Source organism: Anomalospiza imberbis, chromosome 15, assembly GCF_031753505.1.
Source record: "Anomalospiza imberbis isolate Cuckoo-Finch-1a 21T00152 chromosome 15, ASM3175350v1, whole genome shotgun sequence".
NCBI classification, from domain to species: Eukaryota; Metazoa; Chordata; class Aves; order Passeriformes; family Viduidae; genus Anomalospiza; species Anomalospiza imberbis.
Window position 1 is genome coordinate 2,416,375 of NC_089695.1, and position 13,267 is coordinate 2,429,641.

At 53.5% G+C, this 13,267-nt stretch overlaps 1 protein-coding gene across 19 annotated transcripts in view; it reads right to left on the reverse strand.

Moving 5' to 3' along the window:
* Window positions 1-452: 452 nt before the first annotated feature.
* Window positions 453-13,267, reverse strand: part of LOC137482874 (protocadherin gamma-A4-like) — a 160,641-nt gene continuing 147,826 nt past the window's right edge. For 18 of the 19 annotated variants that reach the window (XM_068205485.1, XM_068205482.1, XM_068205476.1 and 15 more), the window contains exons 3-4: window positions 7,680-7,768; window positions 453-2,865 (exon numbers count right to left, since the gene is read on the reverse strand). In XM_068205485.1, the coding sequence (XP_068061586.1) occupies window positions 2,642-2,865; window positions 7,680-7,768 (313 nt within the window). In that variant the 3' untranslated portion in view covers window positions 453-2,641. The remainder of the gene's footprint in view (window positions 2,866-7,679; window positions 7,769-13,267) is intronic. The other variant, XM_068205477.1, reaches the window with a different exon arrangement.

Below are 13,267 nucleotides of genomic sequence, written 5' to 3' on the forward strand. Positions count from 1 at the left end.
TCCTCCCACCCACTGTCCCCAAGTGCAGAGAGGGGAGACCACAGAAAGCAAATCAGACAGGGCTGGAGAAGGAAGAGTGGATTCCTGCTGGTGACAGGAAGGGTGATGGAATCCCAACTGGATCTGGTTCTCCAGATCCTCCAGGACTGGGCAACAGTGACCACATCCCTGCCAGTGATGGAGAGGGGCAGCTGGATACTCTTGGGGCTGTAGCTACTGACCCCTTCATGTCCTCAGTCATGATCCACAGCCAGGTCACCCTCCACTCTAAGCCCTGGGCAACCAGGGATGGGGGTGCCACCAGAGCAGGCCTGGGGGCACAAGATTGGGGGTGCCCCTAGAGCATCCCCACTGCTGGAGCCAGGCAGGGGCTGAACCACCCCTGTCAGCAGCACTGGGATGGCCAGACCCCAGCTGTGCCTCCCTCTTCCCACCAGAATAAATACCATTCATTCAGAAGAAACCATTTTATTATTTTTTTTTCCCAAAGAAAAAAAGCAATATAAATATTAGAGTATAAAACTTGCGTGTAACACATCGACATTGGTCTATATGGGTATAAGAAGGATATAAGCATATATATAATATATAAGTATAATTCAATATTAGACACATTGAAAGGGCAAACGTGTTTCATTTCACGCACACTCGGAGCACAGACCACATGGAAAGAAGATACAGAGAAAATTGAAAATACTGATGTCCACAAGTTAGTTACTGCAATTAAAAATAACACGCCACTAAATACACGACACTCACTACGCTACCTCAGATTGCAGATTAAAAAGAAAATATAAAGACTACGATTCAGCTACAGCATTTCTAGAGGGGGGGTCAGGTGGCAGCTGCAGGGGACAAGGTGGGAACCGCTCCCAGTGCAGCCAGCGCCAGAGGTGGCTGGATCTGGATGAAACACGGAGGATGCTCCTGCTGCCCTGGTTTGGGGAGGGGGCAGGGGTGGGGAGAGCCTGGCTGAAAGGGCTGGATCTGCTTGGGTGAGTTACGTGTTAGTGATTAAAAAAGGAAAAAAAACAACACACACCCCCCTGGGAAACTCGGTGTGGCCCCCTCCGGGCCACTCCACAGCTCCTCTCCTGGCTCTGGCTACACAAAGCCCCCATCTGTCTCTCCCGGGGGCTCAGAGCTGCTTTGCTATGGGAAGCTGGCCTGGTGCTTTGGTGATGGGCACATGGAGAAACTCTAATCCTGATCCTTCAATTCCGCCCACAGGGTACAAAGCCCAGAGCCAGCGGGAGCATCACCTCCTCCTCCAGCCTGGCCCCGCATGGTCCCATGTGACACTCCCCCAGCCACTGCCCCCCATTTTGCAGCGTCACCCCCTGCTCTTGGGTCCCCTGTCTGGATCGGGTCCCCAAACGCCACCAAAACAACCATCACTTACTCAGCCACCAAGTCTGCACCAAAGCCATGCACCGGCAGCTCCGCGGATCCCATTCTTTGGGCGAAACCCCGGGAACCGCCTTGTAGAACCGCCCCACCACCCCAAACAACCTTTGGGGTCCAAACTAGAAGCAATAATGAGTTTCCCCACCCCGCCTGAGCCATCCCACCCCCTCCCACCCCTTCCCCAGGGCAGCCCGGGCGGCTGCCGGCGCGTTCACACCACGTGGGCATGCGAGGACTTCTGCGGGTCCGTGGAGCTACTGCGCTAGTGCAGGTGTGAGGTGAGGGACGTGCATGCAGACACCGTGTGCAGACAGTGAAGCGTCGTCCCCGTGTCCCCTGCGCGGGGACCTGGCCAGGCCTGGCCGCGGGGGAGCGAGGCTCTCTTAGCCTTAATTCCATAAGAACATCGACTGTACATATAAATATTTACTGCAAAGAAGGTTTGAGATGTGTCTGCTCTTCGGAGACCCCTAGAACTGCCGGGGCAGCTGCCGCACACCTCGGCATGCTCCTCATGGAATTCCCTGCCTCTCACATAGCAGGAGGGCTTTTTCCTTATCATATTTCAGGCCATTAGTGGTTACACTTTAAAAAAAAAAATAACGCTTAGGATGCAGCTTTGCCATATTCCCTTTGACTCATGCAATATAAACACTTTTTTTTTCAGATGACAGGTAAGCAGGAACTGAAGCACTCCCTACCAACTTCCAAATTCCAAAATCCATCGCTATCATTGACTGGGGATGAATTTTACGAATGGAAAATTTAACAGCAAAGAACTGGAGCATGGGCTCTAAGCTAAGAACTTCCTTTTCCTTTCCAAAAAATAGCTGAAGGGCTATAAATTAAAAGATCCACATTAAAATTATTTACACTGGGCAAAGCCGAGCACAAGCCTTGTGCCTTTCTTGGACTACCTGGGAGCAAACTGGATCCAAAGACGTGGCAAAAGACCTTCGGCCCTTGCATATTCTAATACCCGAGGGATTGTATAAAACATTATTCACAGGGCACTTGTTTGCGTTCGGTTTAGACTCCGGATTGGTTTTCATCATGAGACCTGAGAGCAGAGAGCCCCTGCTCTCAGCTCTGATGATGACGAGATACATTCGCAGCATTTCCTACTTTTGCACCACAAAAAAATTCACATTCGTCCTCCGGCCTGGGCTGTGGTTTTTGGGGGAGTGCTGGAGCCGGCTGCCCTGTAGCTCTAAGGTCTCCTTTTTCTTCTTCACTACTTCTTCTCCTTCTTCCCGGATTTCTTTTTGTTGCCTCCGGCGGGGGCGGCGTTCTTGGCGTCGCGCTTGCCGGCGTTGGTGAGGGTGGCGTTGCTGCCCGGGATGTAGACGTTCTGCCGGTAGTCGGGGACGTGCTGCAGGGTGAACTGCGGGCCGTAGCGGGCGCTCAGCCCCATCGTGCCATTGCCACCGCCCAGGGTCGAGTTACCGTCAGCAGCTTCTGTGGGGAACGCCGGGGAAGGGGGGAAAGAGAAGGGCAGGATGTTAAAGGCAGCTGGAGACCCCAAACCCCAGCAGCCCCACAGGGTGTCAAACCCAAATCAACATCACCCTTCAGCTCCCCACAGGGCAGCCTGGCACAGGCCCCCCCCATCAAAACTGCCCATTGAAACATACTGTGCAGTCACACCATTAGTGATGCATTAAAGGAAATCCAATATTTATTTATTTTTCCGCCACATTTAAAACCCTGCCCGAGGTATTTTTCTCCAGCCAGGTTTATTCAGGGAGCTGGACAGGGGAGATGAGAAATGAAACCCCTCCCTTGCAATACCACAAAATGGCTCTAGGAAGTTGAGCACGAAGGAAATCAATGCCAGAGCGTGTCTGATGGTCCAGATCTGGGAGCAGGGGGAGGGGAAGGCAAATTCATTCCTGTCGCTATGCAAAGCTCCAGCATGGAATGGGGAGGGGCACAGGTCCCCCCCGGGATGCTGGAGAGCAGATGGAGACGGGGGGATGCATGGAGGCAGGGGGAGAATGAGCACGGGGGGATGGCAGGGCTTGAGTGATGCTGTTGCCATGAGCTGCTGCACGATCTGCTCCAGTGCAGCTGCCTGTGCATGGCTCAGGGTGGGATCCCTGCATAGCTCTGCTCAGAAATGGTTTGCTGAAATTCAGCCTTTGTCTGAGAGCCTGTGGCTCCCATTTCAGCCTTTAACTGCCTCATGCTCATGGCAGGGGCCAGGCCCTCCTGAAGGATGGGGACATCCAGCAAGGGCACCCAGAGGGCCCAAGGCAGAGCCCAGGAGTGCTGCTCCCTCCTTTCAGAGGCAGAGAGATTGTGGGAACAGTGAAAAACAACGAGCAGAGGTGGTGGGCTGGGTCCCCTCACATTTCTCCTCACTCCAGACCAACTCTGTGCACACCTCTGTGCTGCCTTTGCTTTCCCCTAAGCAGATGGAGGTGGCTAAGCCAGCCAGAAAGCTGGACAAAAAGCTGGACCACATCCCACCATCCCCCTGAAATACGGCTGTGTACACATTCCCTTTGCAGGGGTTGGAAGGATGAAGCAACTGCAATTTGAAAAGTTGCAGCTGCTCTGTTGGAGCGGGCAGGGAGGAAAACACAGCGAGGCTGAAAACAGGCGTGATACTGTGCACCGGGGCAGGGCCATGGGTGCAAACACAGCGACCCAGAGCGGGGAAATGCCTTTCACTTCCTGCTCTGGAAGCATTCCCTGTAGAATTCTTCCAGAGTCACCATGAAATGGGTTCCAGACGTAGCAGGACCTTGTGTGTCTGTAATTAGTGATGTTGATTGCTAATCCTCACTCGCCTGAGCAGCAGGTTGTTTCATTAGCAACCAACTCAAGCCCACACCCATGGAGGTGTTAGAAATGATCCCCATGGGATGGGATGACTGGAGATGGGCAGGAACCATCTCACAGGTGGACTACTGTGGAAGGGGTTTTACAGCGACTTCTGTGGGCCAGAGAGAAGTTTGAGAAAAGGATCCATGTTTACCCCTGAAAGAATTTTCTACCAAGGTCGTTGACACAGAAACCAAGAAAGAAAGGAGAAATAAGAGAAACCTGCAGCTGCCTGTTCCAGTGAGCACTTTGTTTGTTTCTCGTGACCAATGAGTAAAGTGTAAACTTAGGAGTTTTGTAAGAATGTATAAAAATCCTGCAGGCTGGAATAAAAACAGGTTTTGAAGCCTTCTGAAAATGGAGTGCGTTGCTTTGTATTGTCTCTGTCTCAACTAGGACAGACTACAGCTTCCAGCCATGGGAGAATTGTTTTTTCTGGGCTGTCCCAGATGGAGTCAGCCCAGTGAGAGGCTGGGTGGACTTGGGCACCTTCTCTTCCCTGGGTATTGCTGCCTGTGTCCCGCTGGGGCCATCCCAGGGCTCTGAGCAGTGAAGGCCTGGGGGTGCCAGCACCACCCAAGTCCCCATTAATTCATTTGCAGTCTCAGCACAGCTTCCACCAGGGAGAAAAAGGCACTGGTGAAGTTCCCAGCCTGCCAGTCGGTCCCGGGTAAGGGCGACCGTCTGTTTCTAGGTAACACTGACATTAAGGCTGAACAGAAGAGAGAACAGGAACAATAGAGGGTTATAAATGGGCACCGAGGTGCTCTTGCCAAGCAAAGCACTTGAGCTCTTCTTGCTGGAAAGGTCATGCTCAGCCTCTACCAGCAGCCTGTCATTATCCCAAACAGTCCTGAGGAGGAAAACAAGAATTTGGGCTCTGGCAAAAATAACCAGCGAGTGGCTCCATCGCCCCCGTGGGCAGAGGGGAGGCCGGGGGCAGCCCCAGAGCAGGTGTTGCTGCAGCTGCTGGTGGGGCTTTCAGGGGACCCAATATAGCGTGTCTGCCCCTGCCTGGGGGACAGGGACCTCCCGGGCTGCCTTTCTGTCTGCTCTCCCACCATCCCGTGGCACCTCTCTAAATTCTCACTGGAGCCAGAGTATTTTAAGGACAGGATGTCTGTCCTTGAGAGTCTGGTGTCCTGGAGCATCTGTGTTCCTTGGGCTGTCCCAGCAGTTGCCTCTGCCCATTCAGATGGCTCAAAACACTGGTTTTTCATCTTGTTCCCAGCTGTAAGGCAGGAAGATCCAGAGGAAGGATGGCTAGGAAGGGGGACAGAACCCTACAGCAAGGTCACAGCCCTGGGGGGAAAATCAGGTCCCCAGATACTCTGCCTTGTGATGGCAATGTAACCACTGGGGAAGGGATTTAATCCTCAAAGGACTGGATGGTGCAGGCTTGGCCTGGCACGGCCAGCGCTGCCTCCTGCTGAAGCCAAGGAAAACCCCTGGCCCAGGGTAAGGATGCATCAAAGGCAACACTGTGAACCACTTGTCACTTCGGAGCTCAAACAGAGCTCAGTGGGTGACAGTGAAGGATAAGGATTATTTAAATGGCCAGGAAATCACACCCAGGGATGAGTAGCACAAAGCTTAATGGGCAATTAGCGCTGCCCCTAATCAAAGCTTGCTCCAATCAACACTATTGGCTTAAAGAGAGAGCAGAAACGGGAGACAGACAGCAAAGGTGACACGAAAACACTGTGCTGGAGGAAAAACTGCTGCTGGGTCCCCATCCACACATCCAGCACAGAGAGAGCCCGAACAGGATGGATAAGGGAAAGCCATTATCTGCAGGAGGGATTTGATTTACATCAACGCCCTGGGCGGGCTGGAGCCGTGGGAGAGGTTAGGACTGTGGATTGGGGAGATTTGCTGCAATAGGGCCCGGGGCTCCATGAAAGTCGGCGCTTAACCTGGAAGGGACCCGCTTAGCTCTGATCCTGGGGATTGCTGGAGCAGCAGCCAGAAAACCAGCTTTATTTACCAGCAAGGAAACCGGATCTGGAGACACTGGGTGATGAAAACCACATGCAACCCCAAGGGCTGTTTTTCCATGGTCGTTTTTCAGAGCAAAGACACATTTTCACATTGTTTCTCCTTCTTGAGTGTAAACAACTCCCTTGCCCCAGACCTTGTCCCCCTCCCCAGCCACAGCAGCTGTCTCCTGGTGTCTGCAGAGCAGCGAAGTTCAGCTGCAGCAGCTTTCCAAGAAAGCAACAGCAAAGCCATTCCTCCTCCCTCAGATTCCTTCCCTCCTAACAGCTCAAAGGAAACATCCTAAGCATTTTGCACAGGGTTTTATGGCTGTGCTTCTATTTTTAAATCAAGGGGGGAAAGACTTGGAGGTATTTATAAATAAAGGCTCTATGAAAACCAGGCTCTTTATCCATAGTGCCGCACAGAGTGATAATTGTCCTTGTTTTATACAAAGCCATGGAGACTGTGGGTGCGTGGGAACATCCCTCCCTGCCCAAGGCTTCTGCACAGCCATAAACCAGAACAAACCAACCCAAAACGACCCCAAGCCACCCTCCTGCGAAAACAACTGCAAGGAGACAGAGCAGCAGCCAGTGGGGGAAACCTTGGTGAATCCATGGCTCAGCAGAGGGGCTTGGGGAGCTCCTCTGCACACAAGGTTTGTTGGGAATTCTGAGTCAGGCATTCGCTGGTTCCCTGGTCCAGCCTCTAGCCACACACAAACTTCCAGCCTTCCTTCCTCCTCACCTTACAGCAAGTGTAATTTACTGTGACTTTCTGGAACCAAGTAGTTCATAAAACATCATCTCCAGACTGGCTCTTTCATCTAACACAACCACAGCACAGCCAGACGGTGTTGTTTCAGTACAAAGCAAACAGAGTTTGGGTGGAAAAAGTGTCCCTGAGTACAGGAACCAGGTATCTCCTCTGCCTGGATCCTTCCTGACCCCTCTCTCTACAGGACATCAGTGCTTTTCCCCTGGATCCTTCCTGACCCCTCTCTCTACAAGACATCAGTGCTTTTCCCCTGGATCCTTCCTGACCCTTCTCTCTACAGGACATCAGTGCTTTTCCCCTGGATCCTTCCTGACCCCTCTCTCTACAGGACATCAGTGCTTTTCCTCCTGGATCCTTCCTGACCCTACAGGACATCAGTGCTTTTCCTCCTGGATCCTTTCTGACCCTTCTCTCTGCAGGGACATCAGTGCTTTTCCTCCTGGATCCTTTCTGACCCCTCTCTCTACAGGACATCAGTGCTTTTCCCCTGGATCCTTCCTGACCCCTCTCTCTACAGGACATCAGTGCTTTTCCACCAGCTTTGGGATCTGTTGAAGCAGAACCTTTGCAGCCAGCCCAGCTAACCCAGATAAATCAGTCCCACAGCATCTTATCTATCAGCATGACCCCGAGACAGCCCTCCCAGAGCAGGAGTCAGGGTTTTCCCAGGAGTGATGGAGACCAACCATTGGCTGAAGCCAGGATCATGGCTTGGAGCATCTCCGTGTCAAACTGGTTGTTGGGCCAGGCTCCAGCTTCCTCTCCATTCTGGGAGCTATGGGAAAAGAAAACAAACAGCAAGTTACTCCAGTTCAGTCAGGAGGAGTGGGCTGGACCAATGCCTGCTTTAAATCCTCCCATAAATAGCACTCAGGAGCCAAGACCCTTTCCGAGGTGTCCATCCCTCACCAGGCTCTTGAAGAATAACCACCAAAAGCACTTGGGGACTCAATGGCACTTCCAGCAACACCTTCCTAATTCCTGCTGCCTTCAGAGGCTACAGCCACGCATCTCATCTCCTCAAAACCCCACCAAAAAGCAATCACAGAATGGCTTGGGTCAGAACAGAACTTTAAGATCATCTATCTGCCACCCCCTGCCATGGGATATAATTTAAACCATTGCCAAAATTACAGTGTAATATCATAAAAACTGCAGTCCTAAAGCCCCAGAGGTGCATATGCACCCTTGTATGACCAGGTCCTCTGTCCTTTTGCAGGCTGTGAGTGGATGCACCTTTCAAGCCCTTTCAGGTAACAACTCCATTCTGCAGCTTCATTCATGTGATGGAGGGTGAGAAAACCCCACGCTGTGGTGGGAATTTGGGTCATCACGGAGCAGCTGCCTGGCACCACAGGATTTGCTCTGAAAAGAGTCCAAGATCAGTCCAGGGGAGGCTGGAGCAGCAGGGAGAGGAGAGCAGGCAGCAGCTGGGCATCTCCCTTGGTTACCCTTGGCTGCTGGGGGTGCTGAGCACCACAGATCCACCTGGGAGAACTCGGGGGATGCTGACAGACTTTGGCTGAGGAGGTTTTGTGGCCAGGCCCACAATCAGCACTCTGTGTGCAGGCTAACAAGCCCGGCTTTCATGTCTGCCAGGTGTCAGCTGTGCTCAGCCACCGCTCACTGCTCAGGGCTGTGCTCCCAGAGCCCCTCCAGAGCTTCCACACTTCCTAAACATCTCACCAGCTTCCTGGGGTCCCCTCTGCTCTGTCCCAAAATAACCCCACCACTCAGATCACCACTGTCTCCTCTCCCAGTCACTGCTCTGACCACCCACAGCCCTTTCCATCCACTGGAATGCCAGAATTTACCCCTTGGCTTCCTTGGGATGAGGGCTGCCCGGCTCCTGCAGCTGGGAGCTCTCCTGAAGTGAGACAGGGGAGGATGGGGGGGTTGGAAAGCCCTTTCCATTAAAAGACCTTACGCTATTTCCCAGGAAAGTGTTCAAACCACGAAGTTACAAGGCATGGCAGTGGCATCCTCCACCACTGTGGTCCCAGCCCTTATAGCCAGGAGCTGCCAGACCCCAACAGCCTGCTCAGACCCCAAAACCCTGTTCAGACCCCAACGGCCTGCTCAGACCCCAAAACCCTGCTCAGACCCCAACAGCCTGCTCAGACCCCAAAACCCTGCTCAGACCCCAACAGCCTGCTCAGACCCCAAAACCCTGCTCAGACCCCAAAACCCTGCTCAGATCCTGAAGCCCTGCTGGGATCTCAGCATCTGGTTCAGGCACCAGATTCCTGCTCAGCCCCTGAATTCCTGCCCAGCCCTGCTCTGGGGTGTCCTGCTGTGCCTGAGCACTCAGCACCCTGCACGCTGCAAATGCCAGCACGGGCACGGCCGGTGCCAGCTCAGTGCCACGTGCTGGGCACCAGATGGGCTCCTCACGCCCTGCTGAGCATCCCCCTGCCTGAGTGCCCCCTCCACCTGTGCCCTCACACACGGAACAGGCTCAATATGGGCATTTTGGAATTGGGATGGACCCACAGGTGCTGTTCTTGAAGGTTGTACCTGCCACAGTGACCTCGTAGGTGCATGAAAGCAGAAAGGAGAGAAGCCTTGAATGCACATAAGCTTTCAGCATCCCTGTGAAATCCCTCCCCATGCACAGGGTGCCCAGAGAAGCTGGGGCTGCCCCTGGATCCCTGGCAGTGTCCAAGGCCAGGTTGGATGGGTCTTGGAGCAGCCTGGGATAGTGGGAGGCATCCCTGCCCATGGCAGGGGGTGGAATGGGATGGTCTGTGAGGTCCTTTCCAACCCAAACCATTCTGGAATTCTGAATATATGTTCAAACTGCCTTTGAAACACGATATCTGACTGTAAGCATGCTGTGCAGACACTCCCAGGTGCTCTGCACAAAATCTGGTCTTAAGCAACTTGTCCAAAGATGTGCAGGACCCGAACCAGGACCACAAGACCGTCCCTCCCCTTCTGTATCCCGTGCCTGATCCATCCCCAGCCGGGCACAGGGCGCAGCTCTCACACCAGTTAATCTTTAGAGGATGCAAATAAACACTAATGGAGCAGAGGCTGCCCCGGCACGACCCTGCCGGCAGCATCCTGAAATCCCTGCTGCCTGCGCATCCCGGGCATCCTGGGCACTATTTACAGCCCTCCTGGTGGTGGCACGGTTTCAAAAGGGCCAGAAGTGAGGCGTGCTCCCCTCCCAAACTGATTCCTCCGTGATGGTTGTGCCGAGACTCCTTGGCTTCGCGGGTCCCCTGCCCTACGCTCGGTGCAGCGCCAGGACAAGGTGGGGACAGCCCTGGGGCTGCAGTGACCTGTTAATGTCACAAACAGGGCTGGGAATAGAGCCCCGGGCTAGATCCAATAAAGGACTTAGGAACCTAAACTCCATTGCAAACCACAGCCCATTCAGCCACCCGTTAACCCCAGCAGCTCCTGCCCCACCCCCAAGCTGGAGGATGAGGTAGGTTCCCAGGTTTTTCAGGGCTTCAGGAAAGCTGCTCAGAAACATCCCTGAGCCTCCCAGCCGCTGATCCTGCCTCTGGGAGCTGCCCTGACATGATGGTGGTACCCAGAGGTGGGGGGAGAGAAAGCACAAGGAAGTATCAAATACATTTTGGGGCTCTTTTAAAGTGTAGTATTCCAGTGGTTAGAACTCTGCTGTGAAATCAGAGGCTCAGGTTCAACTCCCTCTTTGATGTGACAGTGCCAGTATCACATTTTCCACCTCCCAAAAGACTCTTCCCTCCTCTTCCACCCCTCCTTCAGGCAACTCCTTCAGGCTTCCCTGTACAGACCTTCCTCCTGTCTCCTGTCAAAGCCTCTATGTCCTACAGCAGTGGGAATGCACGGAAGGAAAGGCTCACCCTGTGGTCAGGAAATCCACCTGCACCAGGACTCCTGACCCCACTGAGCTCCCCACCCCAGAGCCCTTGGCCCCAGGGCTGCATGAAGGCACAGGCAGGAGAGCTGGCACCACTGGGCACCAGACTTGGCCAGGAATGGGTTGGAAAGGGAGGGATGAGGGGTCTGGGTAGTCCCTGCAGACTGGGAGGGATCTGAGTGGCACAGCCCAACCCTCCCAGTGCACAGCCCAAGGGGGGTGGCTGTACCAAGAAACGTGGATCTTGCTCAGGCTGTTCTGAGCTCTTGGTTTAGAGCTGTGTGTCCCAGGGAGGAGGACTGTGCATCACCAGCCAGCTCAGGATGGGGAGCACTTCTGACTTTTTTCCTTCCTTGGTCTTAGTGAGGAATGAACATGTGAACTCCTGACATGAGCCTCACCAGCCCCTCCACTCTGGGGGACACCCAAAGCCCTAGCTCCCCTTAATTCCCTGTGAGATCACAAAATCAGACTGGAAGAGGGGCACAAGTCATAGAATCCTAGAGTGGTTTGGGTTGGAAGAGTCCTTAGGGATGCTGCAGTGCTCCTAGGTGCCACACTTCAAGCAGAAGGAGTTCTCCCAGCCTCTCTCACTCTGCCCTGGGCTCCAGTGCTCACATCATTTTGGTGGTATGGTCCTGCTTTTATTGCAGTGAGGAGCCCAAAATTGGGCACAGTGCTCCAGGTGTGGATCTGTGGGTGTCACAGGGGAATTGAGGGCAACTTCTTGTCCGGCTGGTGACAAGCTGACCAGTAAAACCAGTCAGTCTCCATGACAGCAAGGGTGCACTGGTGATTCATGTTCAAGCTGACACCCCCTGTGTCCTTTTCTTCACCCTTACTGCAGCCAGCGTTCCCGAATTTTGCACAGAGCCCCAAAGCTGTGTGCCTGCTCTTCATGATGCCACGTAGAAAAGCTATTTTAGAAATGCCTTAGCATTGCAAAAAAAAAAAAAAAAAAAAAGGTACTGAACTCACTTCTCTAAGCAGGAAATTCAAGTGTCTCAATTACTTGCAGTGCAATCATCCAGAATTCAGAGGCACAGAAAAAAAAAACCCAAGGGCTGTAATCTAAAAACATCCAAAAATAACTTCTCGCAGCGGAGAATGCACACAGCTGATGGCCAGACCTGGCTGCCTTCCACGGCTATAGGATGGGGCTGTGAGTCACAGCTGTGAATCACTGACTCAACAATGAGCAGCCCTCCCTGCCCTGCTGCCCCTGCCCGGGGTGGGCACACCCCAGAACCCCCCTGCCACTGCCACCCACCCCTCCACAGCTTTGGATGCTGCTGCAGGAGCCTGCCCGGAATGGGAGGGCTGGTTCTTATGGAAATACTCCAAGGACTGGCTGGTTTTATTACAAATGCTGTTGATTCAATAGGGTGTTTTTCTAAAAACCCATCCCCCATAGGACAGGGTTTTTGTTTTTTTTTTCTCTGCTCAGTTCTACTCCACACTTCAAAGCTCAGAAAAGAGCTGGCTTTCATTTTCAGGAATGCTTCCAGCATAGCTAGAACTCAGAGAAGGAATCAAAGCCACAGTTGAGACAAACCCAGGGGTGCAGCATCTGCAGGGGCTCAGGGCGTGGTGGACACAGAGCACAGGCCAGGTGCTGTGTCAGGAGAGGCAGGTACAGCCTCTGCACGACCTGGAGCTGCCTTCAATAAACCTGGCTACATGGAAATCATGGAATATCCAGACAAAAGGCTTTTTCTGGCAGCCCTGCCACAGCCCCACTGCATCCATCTGCATCCCAACACTGCCCCACTACCCAGAGCTTCCACAAGCACCCACACCAGGGGGGCACTTGGGTGCTTTGCTCATCAGCTAATTTGCAGCACCCTCAGCCATCAGGTCCCTTTTTATCTTCCACTTCCAGCACAAAATTATTCCACTTCGAGCACAGAATTATTCATTTCCTTGCGGGGTTGCCATGGAGCTCATCACTATGGCAGCCAAAGGCCTCGCAAACATTTATTTGCACAATCGCCTGATGGATTCCTGAAAAATTGTTTTCCTTGCTCTGCAGCTGGAAACACGAGTCACAGCAGCGCCACAACAAACTGGGAAAGTGTATTCATGCCAGAGCAGTGCTGTCAGAGCCCAGGGGATGGAGAGGGCAGCTCAGTGCCCCCAGGGCACTCCGAGGTGCCTGGCAGGGTTGTGGGCAGTGCTGGGGCTGGGGATTTTCCCGGGACACCCTCAGCATCCTCTCTCCGCTCTTTCTGGGGCTTTCTGCCACCTATGGCAGTGCCCTCTTCTAGCCAGGACCTCTCCCAGCCCGTGGTCCCGGCTGCTCCCAGGCAAGGGGTTGTGACTGGGATTTCCTTCTCCTCCCGGCCTCTTCTCCTTTCACTCCCATTTACACGCCAGCCCTGGATGCTGCTCCCACTTTCCCTCGGGCAGCACCCAGCC